Source organism: Corvus kubaryi, unplaced genomic scaffold, assembly GCF_017639235.1.
Source record: "Corvus kubaryi isolate FWS band 111438036 unplaced genomic scaffold, C.kubaryi_AGA036_p1.0 37352, whole genome shotgun sequence".
NCBI lineage: Eukaryota > Metazoa > Chordata > Aves > Passeriformes > Corvidae > Corvus > Corvus kubaryi.
The window spans coordinates 1,526,458-1,544,214 of NW_024581114.1; the positions used below are offsets into that span (position 1 = coordinate 1,526,458).

The 17,757-nt window shown below is 40.8% G+C and overlaps 1 protein-coding gene across 6 annotated transcripts in view; it reads left to right on the forward strand.

Annotated features, from left to right (window-relative positions):
• Positions 1 to 141: 141 nt before the first annotated feature.
• The window catches only part of CFAP74 (cilia and flagella associated protein 74), a 39,124-nt gene continuing 21,508 nt past the window's right edge, over positions 142 to 17,757 (forward strand). For 4 of the 6 annotated variants that reach the window (XM_042032019.1, XM_042032022.1, XM_042032023.1 and 1 more), the window contains exons 1-20: positions 203 to 469; positions 1,122 to 1,359; positions 1,742 to 1,832; positions 2,270 to 2,416; positions 2,617 to 2,715; positions 4,150 to 4,254; positions 5,377 to 5,550; positions 6,105 to 6,215; positions 7,402 to 7,504; positions 8,241 to 8,398; positions 8,926 to 9,133; positions 9,524 to 9,706; positions 10,347 to 10,517; positions 10,991 to 11,109; positions 13,892 to 13,958; positions 14,324 to 14,413; positions 14,532 to 14,705; positions 15,462 to 15,579; positions 16,522 to 16,634; positions 17,090 to 17,212. In XM_042032019.1, the coding sequence (XP_041887953.1) occupies positions 1,149 to 1,359; positions 1,742 to 1,832; positions 2,270 to 2,416; positions 2,617 to 2,715; positions 4,150 to 4,254; positions 5,377 to 5,550; positions 6,105 to 6,215; positions 7,402 to 7,504; positions 8,241 to 8,398; positions 8,926 to 9,133; positions 9,524 to 9,706; positions 10,347 to 10,517; positions 10,991 to 11,109; positions 13,892 to 13,958; positions 14,324 to 14,413; positions 14,532 to 14,705; positions 15,462 to 15,579; positions 16,522 to 16,634; positions 17,090 to 17,212 (2,565 nt within the window). In that variant the 5' untranslated portion in view covers positions 203 to 469; positions 1,122 to 1,148. The other 2 variants (XM_042032021.1, XM_042032025.1) reach the window with 2 other exon arrangements.

Here is a 17,757-nt window from a genome sequence, read left to right on the forward strand (position 1 = left end):
GCTCCCAGCGCTGTCCCCTCACGGCTCACCGCGCTCAGCCGCTGGCCGGCGCCTGCGGTGGTTGGGGGCGGTTCGCGGCCGTCCGTGCGCGGCGCCCCCGCGCGCGTGGTTGGCGCCGTTGCCGTGGCAGCGCGGCCGGCGCGGCGAGGCGGGCCCGGGGCCGTGAGGAGCCGGCCGGGGGCTGAGCGCGGTGAGCCGTGAGGGGACAGCGCTGGGAGCACCGAGCCCGCCCCGGGGCGTCCTGTGGGAGGGCCGGGGCCTTCCGCCGTGCTGTGCATCTCGGCCTAATTTACCTAAAACTTTGTAATTTGGGAGTTGGAGCCACACAACCTCACAACGCAGTGGTTTGGCTAAAAGCGTTGCAACCACTGCTGCATTGGCAGCTCGTTTGATGTTTGTGCCACTTCTTGTGCCACCAACATCCCTAAATCAGCTGTAGCCCAGCGCAGGAATCCTGCTGGGCTTTAAGGTGGTTCCTATCATTTACTCATTCCTCCATACTTCAAATCCTGGGGTGTGTTTTCTCTGCTCCTTAACTGGAGAAAATAGATACTCTCTTCTAGTTGATGCTCTTAAGTTCTGCAGAAGGATTTACATAAACGCACTCAAAGCTGAGCCACCTTCGTTAAAATTAATCATATGTCCAAGTCTCTCTGTGAGTAAGATGTGAAATGCTCAGCCATGTGGTAATAACTCATTCTAGATGACATGCAGAATTTACTGAATTCTAATAAATGGTAACAACAGTTGGGAACAGTTTACTTTATATTGGAGAGCTCCACAAGATTCAAGAGCAAATAGTGTTTGTTGGAGTTGTGCCTAAGTCATTTGGGATGAAGTCATTGTCTAAGTGGGTAAATTACATACAGAAGGTTTGTTTTATTACTGAGCTGATTGTTACTAAAAAAGAAGAAAAATGGCAGAGTCCTTGCTTTTTGCTAAGAGATTTATTGTAGTTGATACCCAAAATGTGTAACTAGCACAGAGGTGTGTGGTTGTATCCAGTTATTTCACATGCATTAAGTATGTACTGAATGTTGTGAATTCACCTCCAGAGATAGTCACCACTACTGCAAGTTGTTGGAGATTTGATGTGTAAAACATATCCTTCTTTTTATCAGCCTGGTCATCTGGAAAGAGCTGCCAGCATGGAAGATCATGAGACCAGTTATACTGAGGGAGAACAGCAAATATCTCCTCTAGTGTTTCTAGAGGAAGAAGAAGAAAGAGGAGAAGAGGAGGAAGAAGAAAGTGAAGAGGAGGAAAAAGAAAGAGAAGAGGAAGAAGAAGAAAGGCAAGAAGAGGAAGAAAAAGAAGATGCAGCTGGTCAGCTCCCTGGCGTGGAAGAACACTGGGAAGGTGAAAATGAATTATTTTGATAACTCACAAAAAACTGACATGAATGTAAACTTAATGTAAGATAAACATGTTAGATTGTTGTCCAGAACCTGACAATGCATTATCCTCCCTTGTCCCCCTCCTTGTTCTTTCTGGGGTTTTCCCACGTAAGTGGGATTCTTGGTGACACTTCCACATGAAGGCAGAGAACATTCTCCTGTTCATTTGCAGGTGTACAACAGTCCTGCGTGTTTTGCCATATGAATTTTTTAATGTATGCTGCACTAATGCTATAAAATGTCATCTCTGATTCTCCATGCTGTGACTTGACAGCAAGTATAGAAAACTTTGCATTTTAAAATTCACAGTGTCTTTATTAAGCTGTTGTTTCAATATCTGCTAGAATATGAGCTGGAAGAAGAATTGGCTGGTGGTGGCAAGATGGAAAACAAGGACACTTCTGAAGATGTCGGAGACCAGTCTGATTCTAGCATGTAAATACCTTGTTCCAGTTCAAACAGGAATTTCCTCTGTGGTGTTGAGTGACCAGCTGTGTATGATGTCTTAAACTAGTTTAAAATGTTCCTGTTAAAATTGTAAACTATTGTTCAGGAACGCTAAAATTGCAAACCCAAGGTGGGATCAAGAGGAGCCACAGGCATTTCAAAAACAAAGACACATCATTAGTGCATTAAATGAGGGTATAAATTTTCAACATTAGATATCCAGGTTTGAAAATCCTGGCATAAGTCCATGCATGCAAACTTCCTGTGCAGTTTGTGTTCGTGTTTATCCTTATTTATAATGGTCTTATTTGTAACAGTTCTGCTAGAATAAAACAGAAAGCAAGGATGTAAGGATGTCATACAAACTTCACATAACTACAATTTCTCATTATGTTTCTTTGTTGATTGTGTGTTCCAATTCAAAGGCAAAGCTCAGAACACTGTTTGGGCAATGTTGGTAACATTCAGCCTCTGAAGTCTGCAGACAAAATTCGCATATCAGCCTCACAGAGGAACCTCCAATTGCTCGATGACATGATCTGGGAAAAGGAACTGGTGGTCCAAAAAACCAGGTTAGTGTTTAAGCAAACATAATCCATCAGTACAAATCACCAGCAAATACTGAGATACTGTACCAGTCATAAATACTTGAGTTTATAGAACTGTATATCTGACAGGAATCCTGGCTGTGAATCTTGCCCCCCAAAAGAAGAGTTTCACTGGGGAGAGAAAAGAACCTACAAAATATAAATGATGTGTTTGTTTCTTGCAGTGACACGCTGAGTGCCTGTCGGCTGCGGAGCAGGATGCTGGCAAAGCAGCTGGATCATGTAGACATGGAAATAGAGAGAGAGGAGGAGGCTGGCAATGTGTAGGTAGAGAGTATTTCTGGATACCAAGGATTACAGGCATCCACTGTGTTCATCTGTGTGTAATTAATGAGATAAGAGCAGAAAGAGGTGGAAACTTGGGAATGGGTAGGAAAGAGGCATATATTTTAAAATGTAACAACAGGTATTAAATCAGCCTAGCCCACTGCTGTCAATTATGTCTGTCAGGGTCTCAGTCTTCTATTCAGTCTGATGAATCAAGGTGCTGTGGCACTCCTGGAGGTCATGGCTTTGCTTCTGGTGATTACTCAGTCAGGATTTATATATATGTGTGTTCACATATTTTTATAAATACGCACATACATGAGCCATTTCTTTCTTGTGTTGTTCTGGACTGCAGGAATGCCTTTCAGGAGTAGCTCTGCATACAGGAGCTGCTCTGAAACACTTGTGCTATCAAGTGGGAGGCAATTTACTGTACTCTTCACATTTGGTTTAAATAGAAAGCAGTGGGTGGCTTGTGTACCAGGAGCCAGAGGCTTGTGAACAAACTTCGCAGCTGCATTTCTAACCTGTGCTAATCTCCAGGTTAGAGCAGCGATGAATGAGAGAGAGGAAGGCAGGTTAACTGCCAGAATGGGAGAGCTGCTTAAACAAAACTGATGAGTTGATGCAAATGAGCCTCCTGAGGTGGTGCAAGTGGGATCTTGGAGACAGTAGCAAAACCCAGCAAAGACAGAAAAGCAGTGTAGTGTTTATCCTTATCACATGGAGAGGTCTAGATATGTAAGAAATAGCAATTCTCCCAATCTCTTACATTTAGCAAGTGCCTAGAGGAGTGAGAAGACTTGATAGATTTTTGGCTTATGAAGTTCAAAGTCATTGTGTTTTAGCAATAACGCAAATCCTGGCTGCCATTAGCACTGCCAATGCCAGTACAGAAATGTTGAAGTTAGAGGAATAACTGCAGGTAGAAGATCCAATTTTCATTTAGAGGATGGGAGTTTATGTTGAGTATAGTCAGGCCACTGTCTGTGGATCCTGTAGTACACTGTCTACTAGTTTTCCTGGGGAGAGAAGGAAAATAACTGTGTGGGAATGCTGCAGTTGTAGGCTCAGTGTACGGAATATTGTAATACCATTTTAAAAGCAAAATCGGTCTAGGTTCTCTAGGTTCACCTACGCTTATCTTCATGAATAATACTACTTTTATCAGTCTGAGAAATGAATAGTTGCATTAAGCTACTGGTCAGTGCTTTTGAAATTCTCATCTGGTCCTTTCAACCAGCATGTAAGAGTTTAAAGAAAGCTCTGCCTCAAGAATGGACACGTAGAAGGTTAAACAAGAGGCTGCATAAATTTCTGGGATTCTAATGAATAAATTTGAGCCTTAGAGCTATGCTTTATTCTTGCTGATCTTGCAAGGGGGGCTTTGTTCACGTTTCTTTCTGATTGTTTCTCTCTAACATTACCAGCGCAGCCGTGTCCCGCCTGCAGGCCCTGAGCAGCCGATTGTGCACTGAGCTGGAGAGGGAGAAGGAGCTGGAGTTGAGAATTGCTTTGACACTAAAACAAAACTTGTAAGTGAGGGAATGAAAAAAGTGTGAAGCGAATCAATCTTTATTACATTCTTCATATGCTGTTGGATGGATTCAAAAGTTAATCAATACAGAAATTGCTTGTAAATACTGAAGTAAATAATTTGAGAGCAACTTTTAGCCTGCACTGTTCATTCCTTACAAAGCTGGGTGCTGTGGATCAGACCCCAAGTTAGTTTTGCACATGTAAATAAAGTTTTGATTTTATTATGAGAGGTGCATAAATTGTGACCTGAGCAGGTCTCATTTGAAATGTAAAATGAGCTGGGCTAAAGTAAATCTGTCTATGTGTGAGCATAAATACTTGTAATTTATGCCTTTTAGTGTTTTTATAGGGCATACAGGAAAGGATAGAAAATGAGCATGATGGAGACTTTGTAGCAGTACTGTGTATTTTTATGCCAAGCTAATATAGCTGCTTGTAATTGATTGTTCACACATAATAAATTACTTCTTTATACCAGACAGAGTAAAACTGTCTTTTGCAGAAGGCAACAGGTGAGTGTGTTTATGTTTTGGTACCACAGGTACATCACAGTACATCAAAGGAGGAACGCAGGCACGAGCTTCTAGCTGTGATTAGCCAAGTGGTTCACCAGGATACAGTGTGTTCTGCTGCAGTGTTGTGTAATAGCTTTAAAATGCTTGACTTGTTTATTGTGTGATTAGCAATACACAGAACAGATTAATGTACTCAGCCCTATCATATCTGGTTCCTTCAGCAAAGCACAGAAGAATAAAAGCTATGGCCTGTCCGTGAAGTTATTTACTGTTGAAGGAAAAGCTATTTTTAGAATTTTTCTTGGTTTTTCATATTTTCTTCTGGGTAAATGGGAGAAACACAACCTTGGGGTTTATTTTTTTTACCTTTTTTTTTGACCAATATTTTTAATGTCTTTAAAAGGGATATGCTATTAGATATGAGCCTTAGTCTGGAACACCCGTGTCAGTAAAAGGGTTTGATTCAAAATGTGTTTTAAAATAATAAAAGAAAACATGGCTACATGTTTATTTTCCCCATTGAGCATTCCCTACTCAATCTATTACCTTAAAGTGAAAGAATATCAGTATTTCAGTGAAAACAACTCACGCTTTGTTTTAAAGGGTTGAGATGTGGCAGATAAAAACTAAGCAGGGAAAATACGACATCCTCCGTGAACAACTTCAAAAAGATGAGGAGGAGCTACAGATGCAATACCAGGAGGAAAGAGAAGTGAGGATTTGGAAGGAAAAAATAACAGCCCTGCAAGCAGAAGGGAGGCGTCGGACTCAAGAGAAGTAAGAGCCTCTAAGTCAGAGCCTGCTGCCTTTCTTGTTTTATTGGCAGCCAATTCACTACTGCAGGTAGTTCAAATACTGGTGCTACTGTGTGTCTCAGCTGGGTGTGCTTCACAAATGTCTGATGAGGAAATGGAATTAAAATAAGAATTGGCCACTGCCTTGCAGCTATGCAGGTAAAGATTTCTGATCTATGGGAATAAACTTGTTAATGAAAAAAACCTACAAATGCAGAGGTTTTTGTCATAGGAAATGAAGTTTATTGGGTCAGACTAACTGCATATGTCTGCAGTGCTGTTGGCCATGAGGACCTTCTGGACTTACAGCCAAGTCTATTGAGATTTCCTGGAGAGAAAGCAGACACCAGGGTGTCAGTTTGTGGCTTTTGTGAAGTTCATCACTTTGTCTGTAATATGGGGGATGTGGGGAGCAGACAAATGTCCTCATTTCAGCACATATTAATAAACTCCCCAACCCCACCCTGAGGTCTCATTGTGTTGCAATCAAGTTTTCCTTAGTGCTGCTGCAACTGTTGGTTTGTCTGTGTTTTGCAGAAGAGAGGAGGAAGCCCAGAGAGAATGTGAAGAAAGAAATAAAAAAATCCTCGAGGATGCCAAAAGGAACCATGAAAAAGCAGTCTGCTTCCTGAGGCAAAGCATGGCAAGGTGGGGCTTCACTCATTTCCTATTGTACATCCTCTGCTGGGCAAGACTTTATCCCCCAGTCTTTGAAAAATAATGATTTTTCTGCAAGGTGTGTCTTCTGTTGCACCTGGAAATCTTGTGACAGGTACAATGTAGCATTGAGATCTTAGAGGGCACAAAAGGACATGGAAAGAAGAAAATCCACTCACTGTCCTAGCATGGCCTCCAGATCCCTGGAGCTGAAGGGATGGTCTTTGTAATGAGGGCTCCGACCCTTGAGGCGTCAGTAATGAAGCATTTTGTGTATGTGTGTGCCATTAACTGAAGTAGTGTAACTAAAATCCAGGTTTGAAACCTGCCCTGTGCCATTCAATGTCCCCTCAGAAACGTGGCAAAAAACCATCAGTCAGATAAATGGGTTGATGGGCCATTTCTTTGTGCTCATGCTCTGGTTGATTTTAAATTAAACGTTCTTTCATAAGTTTATGTTTATGTTTTTACTCTGGACTTGAATTATTTTGCTGCTGAAGAAACGGAACATTTGTTACTTATTTTTACAGATATACAAATATATGCTAATATACAAATATTAGGACTTAATTATAAAATGATGGAAGTAATTGTACTGTTTCTGTGCTGGCTTATTTTTATTAGATGGTATGTACAAACTGATGATAATTAAGAAAAATGAAATCAAATAGGTTTTTTTTTCTTGACAAACCTATCAATCTTAATTTTTTCCTAGTTTCCCACTGTATTATCTGGCATATTCCCAGGTTTGATTCCTACCCACGTATTTCCAATTTGTAGAGTTTTTAGGGTTTATTTTTAGTGTCGGTACATGTGCTTGGCTTGAAAAGTTTGCTACATAATGTTTTGGTATTGGTTACATGAGCAACACCTGAATTCTTTATTTTAGCAGCCAGTCATATGTCATAACATGAAACACATTCTTCATATCCAAAACTTTTAAAAATTAAAGTTGTTGAGCAAAATATTTGAAAACCTGTTGGCACTTGGAGCTCAAGCAGTGCCGTGTTTGGAAGAGCCTCCAACTGTTCCCCTGTGCCCACAGCCAGTGCCCACCCAACTGGGGTTCACAGCAGCAATGCCTGGGGACATTGGCAATCACTCCTTGTCAGCTCAGACGTTCTAATACCAAGAGCTTTCCAGGATGTGAGCCTGAAAGATTTTACTTTGCTTACAGAATTCATGAAAAAAATGCAAAGGAAGAAGTGAAAGCTCAGGAGCATATGGAGAGAAGGATACAAGCTGTGCTTTCCCTGAAAACCAGCATCACTTCCAACAGGGTACTGCTGCTGAGCTGGGATGGGAATGAAGTCACTGACTTGGGAGACTGTTGGGTTCTAATGCAAGTCATGTCAGTTTTCCTTGCAGAACTGTGTGGTGATTTTTGAGCAGATCACTGACCAAATCTCTTGAAACTGGGGGGAGTTTAGCTCTTGGAGGGATGGCATGAGATCTGTGTGGGCAGGTTTTGACACTTCTGCTGATGCAGTTTATTCTGTCAACAGTCTAGTTGTTCTGGGAGGGGAAGTCTCTGGGAAATAATGCATACTAAAATAAGTTCTCTGGAAGTTCAGCCAGAAGGATTTCCAGTTATTTGGATCCCAATGCAGAAATATTCCACATGGAGAAAACATATGGAAGAAAAACAGTTATTTAAGAATTTAAATAGTATAAATTAGGAATTTCTGAGCTATGCTGCTTTGCTCTTCTATTTATGTTCTGTAGAATCTGAGGGAATGATCTTAATTTAATCCTGATTTGTTTAGAGCTGTTATCTTTTCACATTCCTTCACTGAACAGCATTGCAGGGGCAGGCTGGAAGGGTAGAGAAGTAGCCTGGACCTAGTCAGAGCTTTCTGCCTCTCAGCCCCCCATGACTACAGAGAATATTACAAACAATACCTTCTACTTCAGAGACATCCACTACAAATGGATAAGGGGACCAACATTAGATCTCTGGTTTATATTCTTTAACAGGTGCATCAAATATGTAACTGGTTTGTGTGACTTTCATAGGAAAGGCTCCAAACTCTCCAGATTTTGAACAAAGCAAAGGCCTTGGAGGCAAAGAAGGAGGAGATGAAAATGAAGGAAGCCATCCTAGCAGAAGGAGGCAATGTTATCAGGGAAATTTTTCTCCATAAACGACAGCAAGAGCATGAAAAAAAGAAAGAGTAAGTGTCATATCCATATCAAACTCTCCCTGCTCCCTGGTGCTTATGCAGGAATGTACTGGAGCTCAGACAGATCCTGAAGGCAGAGCATCTCTGATGGTGCCTGGAGGGAGTGAACTCCCTCTCCCACTCTGTGTGTGACACTTGCACAGTCTGTTCTTGGTGCCCTGAACTCCTGCCTTGGGGCGTTCAGAGCACCAGAGCTCTGTGGGTGTTCCACGATCAACTCCTCCAGGAGGGAAGTTCAGTGACCCTGAACTTGAACCCTGAAGTAACTGTCCTTCTTCCTCCCCTGAACACTGTGAAAGTCTGTATCAGCCTTCTAAAACCCCGTAACTGAGTATATTTAGTCTGCAAAAATGTATAAACAGCCTCTGAATCATTTGGTGTCTTGGCACAAATTATCACTGAACCCAGCTTAAAGACTTGCTGTTTAGCTTAAAGGCTCCAAGGGAACTGTGTTGTAGTTAATAGTGTTGGTAAACAACCATGGTTGGGTTAATATTTCTTACAACTTTGGATTACAGAGCTTTTAGAGAACTGCAGAAATCAAGAAAAATGGAGATTGTGTCTCGAATTTTGCAAGAAAAAGCTTCTATTCACAAGCAGAAAAAAAGTCAGTCCCCTACTAAGGCAATTAAGGCTCGTGGTAAACTTGAGGGTCCTTTACTGCAGAGACGGGAAGCCTGGCAAAGTGAGGAGACCTGCAAACATGCAGATGGAGAAATATCACAGGTAATCAAAGGCCTGGGAATGAACTCTCTTTAGATTTTTTCATTTTGTTTTGTTAAAGGTGCAGGTCACTGAATTCTGTTTAAAAATAGCACAGGATGCAACCAAACATGAGACAGTACAGAACAAGTGGAGAATAATTCCCCCATCAGATCTCTTAATGTCTGCTAGTTTCCTTTTTCTTGAAGGAAATATAGTAACTTTTAACATAAGAATTTGTCTATATTTAATGTTTTAAGAGGGAATTGATCTAAGTTGTCATCTTTGACCTCTGAACTTTAAAACCTGTCATTTTTGTATTACAAGATCTCCTCAGAAACTGGTAACTGTTGAAGTAACTGTTCTCTAGTAATTTTTAGCTGCATCTTCAAAACTTGTGTTCTTTCACCAAAGTCGTGGCGCTCTCCGTCAGTTTGTTCCTTGGCTGGGGAGAGAACTGCTCCTCAGGGAGAGAGTTCTGAGAACAGACCCCAGGATGTGCTCTGGGAAAGTGATGATGAGGACACAGAGAGGGACCAGACCCTCCTAGTACCGGAGTTCCCAGGACTTTGGAGTCAACAATATGATTTGCACAAGGTAAATGTTGTGATATCTCTTGTTAGAAAAGAACCTTGCTTAAAGCCAGTAATTGTGTCTTTTGCAGTTAAAATGCAGCCTTTATGTTATTACATAGATACAGAAATTCAGATGTGAGAACATCATCAGTCATTGCTGTTTTACACTGTTCTGGAGGAGTTAGTTCACTCAAAGAGAAAACAACACTTCAGGTTTAGTTCAGAAATCTGTAAAGACATAAATCATATTATGTTTAATGTTTGAGTTTAAAAAAACTTCAGAATCGATCAAAAAGAAACTGTGTCGGTACAAATTCCTATAAGAAGCAGTGGACCATGACTGAAACATTCCAGTGAAGTCAGCTGATTTTTTTCTCAGTGTTTAAGAAGTTGAGGGGGAAAAAACCCCTTAAAGTGCAGAAAAGCTAATTCTGCCATGAAAAACATGATGTCATAGTGTTGGGTGATGATAAGCTGCAGAACAGACAGCTGAGAATCCATGAAATTCTTCATGTTGAGGTTGGGAGGCTGAGTTTGACTGGAGAGAGCCAGGAAAAGGCTGGCCGGGTGCTGGAATATTCCTTTTGCAGATTTTTCTACTGGAGCTGCAGATTCTGTGATCACACAGGGCCCTGGTGGTCTTTCTGCACGTTCCTTATCAGGTACCCAAAGCAGAAGATCCAACACGGTTGGCTATAAGGGCAATGAGAAAAAGAATGGCTGAGAAAAAAATGGAGGAACTCCAAACTGGAATTCTTCACAAGCAAACTGTGCCTGGTCGGGGACATAAGGGCTGTGCTTTCCACAGCAAACCCAGCTGCATTCATTTCAAGGTCAGTGGCCATTCTGCATGGAATTGTAGAGATGGATCTGCTGTAGGTGTATCCCAATGTCTTGATCAAAACTCTGTTGCAGTCTTTAATAGGTCTGAAGTGAAATTTGAAACAGCTCTTGGCTTTTTCTCTAACAATCTCTTAGTTAAGTGATAGATTAAATAAACTAGTCAGTTTTACTATGTAAATTATAAAATACTTCCTATACGTAGGGGAGTTTAAATACTGTCAGAAAGGTGAGCAGATGATGAAACCTCCTGTTGCACTGTGTTGTGGGTTTTTTAAAGGGCAGCATGACTGGTACTTGTATATTGTTTGTAAATACATTATTACTGTAAAAGAATGTCCTTAAAGAAGTGGTGACTCCCATGCAGTTAAATTTTGGTTCGTTAACAAGACTGTTAATAACTCTATTGGACCATGAACATGACATCATGTCTCTGACATTCACCTGGTATGTTTGGCATTCCAAGGATTTTGATGTTGGTCAAATCTACAAAAAGAAGATAGTTTTGACAAATGCATCCTACAGTGTTAATTACTGCAGGCTGGTGGGAATCAGTGAATGTCTCAAGGACTTCATCAGTGTTCAGTAAGTAAATTAATTGCAGACTTGTTTTACCTTTGTACCACAACAAGAGCTGGAACCCAATTCTGCAGCAATTGAAATTCCTGCTTGTTGTGGGTTAACCCTGCAGGCAAAGAAACTCCACAGAGCAGCTCCTCACTTCCTCCTCAGTGGGATGGGGAAGAGAACTGGGGGGAAAAAGTCAAACTTGTGGGTTGAGATAAACACAGTATAATCTGACAGACAAGGAAGGGAAAAAAGCTAATGAAATAAAGGAAATCAATCGCAGAGCAAAGAGCACTTAAATTGCAATCCTGTGATCTTTCCCATCAATCTGTTCCCATAATCCTGCTGACAGGTTATGCAATGAAGCACTGTGTCTAGCTGGGAGATTGAAAATTAATCTCAGTTAAATTATATTGATAATTTTATCTCACTGTTTATAAATAAACAAAAGGAGGTATCCACCAAATATTTCTTTTTAAGAATTCAGACACCAGCTCTCTCTGGAACTGGTCTGAGCCTTTAAATATATAAAGGGCAAGTTTGTGTGAAAAGTAGTATTTCTCTAAAAAACGAAGTCATGAAAAGAATTTATTTACCTGGAATTCTGTGAAACAAACAAAAGAATTATTGCAGTCCAGCCTAAAAGTGAAAAAATGCTAAAGCTCCTGCGTGTAAGTGAAGCTTATGGACAAATAGGAGAGATGGAAGTGAATTCCTGTGGCTTACAGAGGAAGTTCAGCTTTCAACCCTTATGGCTGACCTGGAGAAGCCACCTGTGGGACAGTTTAAGCACACCCCAGTGCACAAACAAGTTGTTTCACCACTCTAAGTGATTTCTTACTCCAGAGCTCCTTTCCCAGCTCACTGCCCACTGTGCTTGTGGGGATAAACCGCACATGGAATTTCTGGATCGTGTGATAAGGACAGGATGGTCCAAGGTGAAGCCATTCCTTGCCACAAGAGTCCACCAGAATGTGAGCAGAGAGTTCTTGGCTGAACAGCATCCCTGGAGAGCTGTGAGTCTGGATCCAGCTGCTGTAGGTGGATTGGGAAAGGTGTGGAGCACTTCATTCCCAGACTGATGGAGATGGGTAATTGACCAGGACACAACAGAGCCCTTCAGCTCCTAAACCTGCTCTGGTGCTTGACTCAATGTGTAGCTCGTGGTTGTTTCAAAATCACGTGCATGGATTTAATTTTGACCCACTTACAAACGTGTTTAATTTCTGTGACAAAGCGTGAAGCTACTAATCTGACAAAATGAGTGTTTCCTGCTCTCAAATATTGATTTTTTTTTTTCTCATTTAGTGTGCTGGACAATTGCATATGGTAAATCAGCACCTCTGGTTTGTGACCAAAAATTAAACAATGCTTTTTGAAAGGCCTAAGTCTTTCCTTGCTATAATTGCCTTTCAAAGTACTTTCCAAATGGAAATGAAACGTCAAGAGTTGTGAATGATTTTTCAATGTCTGATGAATTAATTAACTTTTTAAAAATAAATTGGTTACCCATACATTTGCCAGCTGGATAGCTAGCAAAAATAATCTAAGATTTTATTCTTCATTGTCATATCATTAATAATTTGACCAGCAGAGCACAAACCTGTGGACACTGATCCTACACTGTATAAAGCTTATCTCAGGTAGAACCAGACATAAATTGTTTGTTACAAAATAGTTTTGCCAAGTATTTTGAAAACTCCCAGCACGTCTACACTGTCATGGTGTCACTGTCCTCGAAATCAGTGCCCAGGTATTTACAGACATAACACTTGAGAGCTGTTATCAGTGACAGGCACCATATTTGCTGATAAAAAGCTTTCTTCTAGTGGTTAAAATGAGCATTATTACACCCCATGCAATGGGAGCCTCTGCTTAGCAGAGTGGTTCTGTGTGGGTTTGTGTGCTTGGCAGTTCGTGCTCTAAATCAGAACTATTGTATCAAGGTAACATTTGAAATAAAGAACCATTCCTTAAAGTCTTTCTCAGGAGAAAATGCCGGGGATATGTTCAGAGGTGCTTACTCCCTGTCCACATTTTAAGCTCCTGAATTCTGAAGTGTGTTTCCCCTTTTGAAAATGTTTCATGTTGCTCTAGCTTGAGTTTAATTTTGTTTTGATAAAACTGTGAAGGGCGAGTGTGTTCTGTGTCTCACTTGGCTTCGGGGCTCCCATGGCTGACAACACTTCCTTATCTCCTCTGGCTCCTCTGCCAGGCAGAGCAGATCTCCAGGAGTGCCTCAATAATTTCATTTACAGTGCAGCTGTGAGATGTCTTGTCTTCTGATGGGCATTTTCCTTGCCTCACACAGACCATGAAATGAGTGGCAGATTCTATTCAAGATAATTTTGATACAGCTGGCAGCAAGCAGCACTTTCTCTAATCATCTGCAGCTCCCTCCTTGGGTTTTTCCTCTTCATTTTGTGTTTGGACAGGGGAGATGTTACAGAGCAGCATTAAAATGGATAATGGGAGAAATTGCTTCCTAATTATCTGACTGGGCAGTTCAACCTGTTCTTGCTGATTTTGAACCTCAGCTTCACCTCCTTGGCTACAGTCCCTGTCTTGCCTTTTAAAAGCACTTGAAGTCTTTCTGAATAAAACCTTCATGAAGAATCAGCCTTTGTTGTTTCCCAGTTGCAGCAGGGTTCTGTAGCCTTTCATTAATCTGTCACTCATTCTGACTTTCTGATAATTAGTCCAAGTGAGGGGGAAAAAAATATGCCATTGTTACCAGAGCAAGAGCTGGGTGTTCCCTCCACAGCTTTAATTTGGAGTTTTCTGTTAATTATCTCCATAGTTTTGACCCACCTGGCAAAGTGTCTTCTGGGATGTCCTGTGAATTCCTGGTAACATTTAAGCCAATGGTAAGTGCACAGTGAGGAGAATCCTAGTATAGGCCACTAGACTGATTAAACACATCATAATTAAATTTCTTAACTGCTAACAAGGAAACTAATTACATTTTTAGAAGAACTGCTGTTGTAGCTGTATGCATGTTCAAGCTCTGATAAATTGTATTAAGGCAAATTCTGAAGGCATGTTTGGAAAAATGCCTCCAAATGAGAGCAAGTTTCCAAATATTTATAATATTGCCCAGCTAAAGTTAACCAGGCTGTCACAAAGACTGTTTTAAAGTAGAAACATAGAATCAGTAAAGATGCATTTTAATATGGCACTCAAAGAATGAGTGAAAAGATTTTTCATTGGGGTTTTTTCTTTTGTTTTCTAGATAAATGAAGGGCTGGAAGGAGAAGTCATGTTTATGGCCCAGACAGGTCCTTTTTCTGTTCCACTGAAATGTACAGTCAAGACGTGCATTGTAAGGGACTTCCTTTAGCATGTGGATAATATAATTATTATTATAAAAAGCGGATGCTCATTTAATTGACATTAGTACTATGTAGGCCAGTGGTAATTAATGGTTTATCTTCTCACAGCTGGCTCTGGATAAAGAGCTCATCGACTTTGGCAGCCTTGTGGTGGGAGAGACAATTTCACAGACCATCAGCCTGACAAACAGCGGGGCTTTGGGAACCAGATTCAAAGTTCAGACGTCAGCAGGTGCCACAAGTACCCTCAGAGCAACAGTAAAATCTGCTCCTGCAAGAGTGGTGGGTTCAAAAGCACTTCCCTAAAGGAATAGAAATGTTCTGCTTTGGGAAGTGTGGTGGAGTTGCAGAGTCACAGAGCAGGTCGGGTCAGAAAGGACTTGAGAAGATCCTCTGGTCCAACCTTTAGTACATTTGGGTTGTTATAAATATAATCTGTTAGACCCAAATATTAGAAGATAAAAACAATTATTTTGTGAGGAGTGGGGAAACCAGCAATGCTGATTTTTAAAGTACTTTCTTTATGCCATGATTCCTATTTTCTCCATTTTCTCCTAATTCATGACAATTAGGAGAAAATACTTCAGTTAAAAGAGGAGATTCTGACAGAGTCGTTAAAATCTCAACTCCTGCAAGTCAGAAACATATGAACTGGTGCAAAACTAGCAATAAAGTGAGGGGTGTGATAAAGAGAGGGCTGGTTGCAGCAGACTTAGTTTTGACATAGAACTGCCTGGGTTTCCACTAGAAAAATGTTGGTTCTGCTAATTGTAAAGTAACTGGCACTAGACTGCATTGCTCCTGTTAGATTATTTACCTGTTTGGGGCAACCAGCAAAACTTCAATCTGCTCATTGATAAAGGTCTAGTGGAATGTGCACTTCTTGGAAAATGCAACACATTTCTCCATTTATAACATGGAACTGTTGCAAGAAAGCACAAGTCTGATTTGCATAAAACTTTTGCTGGAAAGAACTGGAGCTGGTGCAAGGCAGAGGAACAGCCATGGGAGAAAATCCTTTGCTGTGTTTCCTAATAGGTCACTCAACATTCCCGTGCCTGTGACCCTGAAGAGGAAAGCAGCGAGAGTCCAGTGGCAGCTGGGGATCAAAACAAGGACTGTGCAGCCCAGGAGCCCAACAGCAGCAGTGCCATGGGTGAGGTGATGCTTTGGGACATGGCCCTGTACTTGCCCAAGTTTTATCCATCTGTAGTCTCCTGTAATGAACTGTGCAATTCAGTTTGCAAAGTTACTCAGTAAATTAAGTAGCTCATCACTCTGGGAGTAATGTTATATTTCTTTGTATGCTGCCTCACAGAAAATGACTAAAAATAATGTCCTGACACCATTATATCAAAAGCAGCAGAGAACCTCACTGCTCATTAGTGATCAACAATTCAGTCTCAGAAGAACACAGAACCCAACCAGCTTCAGAAATTGCAAAATTGTTAACATCATCCTTGTCTCAGCAACTGAATCCCCACTTCTCAGAATAGCAATCCACATGACAGGTTTATTTTTATAGTCTGTAATTCTAGGAACAAGGAAGCAGAAAGATGAACCTCCTCAGACATTTTCCATCTCATTCCTAATGTTTACTATGTGCTTAATAAAATCCAGTCTTACAGAAGAAAGACTTTCTTAATTTCTTTCTTATCTATGTTCTTTAACATTTCTTCCCAATATTCACCATTCCAATTTCAGGAAGTTGAAAGTTCCATGAAAAGGTTGTGAGTGGTTTTTAGAGGTCCTTCTGGCTGCATTATCCCACTGAAGTTGCTCTTGAAGGCCAACCCCACTTCCAGCTGAGTCTGCATTTTGGATGTACCAATCTCCAATACAGACCTTGTCCCAATGAACCTTTAATGTTGTTACTCAGTAGTGGAAGGCTCAAGTGCCTCAGGTAGAATTCCAAACTAGACTAAAGCTGGATGGCCAAAAGAATATTTCCTTCCAGACATTCCAGTTTTCCCATCACTGCTATACGTGCCTGGATTTGCAATATTGACCCAAATTAATGTACTTGTGCATTGTCGGATTTTTTTTGATCACACACATCCAGCATTTTGTTGTGTTTTGTGTTTGTTTCTTTCCTCAGAACAACTTGGTCAAGGAGAATTAAATACCAGATCAGATCTGGACACAGACAATGCAGATAATTTAGTGGAACTTTCTCCCAAAGAAATACCAGTTGAAATTATGCTTGGAAAGGTAATGAATATCCTGAGATCCAGACAAGATTTCACTAGGTTGAGCCTACATAAAATAAATTGCTCTGGTGAGAAATGCTTAAGTACGTGGTCATTCCAAGCTCACTGTACATCACTGTATCACAGTTAATTCTTAAAATGAAATCACAGTACACTTTTCTCCTTTCCTTTGATCTATAGAGACATATCTGAGCTGAAAGATTCTGTGCACATTCCCATTTCCCAGTGTTCAACTCTTTTTTTCTGCTATGTGGTTCTGTGGTTAAACAAGGTCTGGTGACAACACAGGAAGAATATCTGGGAAATGTCAGATTTGAGCCATATTAATGTTCTGATTTTTCCTGTGCATAGTGAGTTCAATCTAGTTACAAACCAGGTGTAGCAGAGTGAGTCTAGTGAATATGCACAGCTTCTTTATTTCAGTGCAATTTCTAGAGTTTCATTGTTGTTGTTCAGGTAACTGAGGGTGAGATTGGACCCTTCAGCTCAGTGAAAATTCCAGTCCTGTTTGTCCCAGCTGTCCCTGGAGATGTGAGGGCAGAGTTTGTGATTGTGTTTGACAACCCAGACTGCAAACCAGTGAGTGACCTGCTTCAAAACGTGTGAAATAGTTTAAAATCTTCTGATTTGTGCTTTTCTCAAGAATTATGTATTAGGTAGTTTGATGCGAGGTAACTCTCTAAGTCATAGCTCTTATTTCTGCTGCAGGATGTTTATTAAACCTGTTCATTCTCTTAAACTTCTATGCAAATAATCCTGATATTCCCATTTTATCAGGCATCATATTGGAAAACATCTCATGTCCTAGAAACAAATGTGGAAGTATTCTCCCTTATTCCCAACCCACATAGTTTATTTTCTTTCTGATCTATCAGAATTGGAATTATTTAGCAGGCAGTAGTGAAGCTGATGTGTGAAAGCTGGAAGAGATGACAACTTTAGTTACCACTTCAGCATATTGTGATTCTAAATTTTATTGAAAGCCAAATTCTGCTTGGAAAAGTTCATAGAAGCTTGCCAAAAAATAAAGACAAACTTCCCAGAAGCTCAGTAGCCAGTCTTGGCTCTCCCTCAGGCTGCAGAAGGAGCTGCAGACACCTGCTGAGGCTCCTGTGGGCACCTTC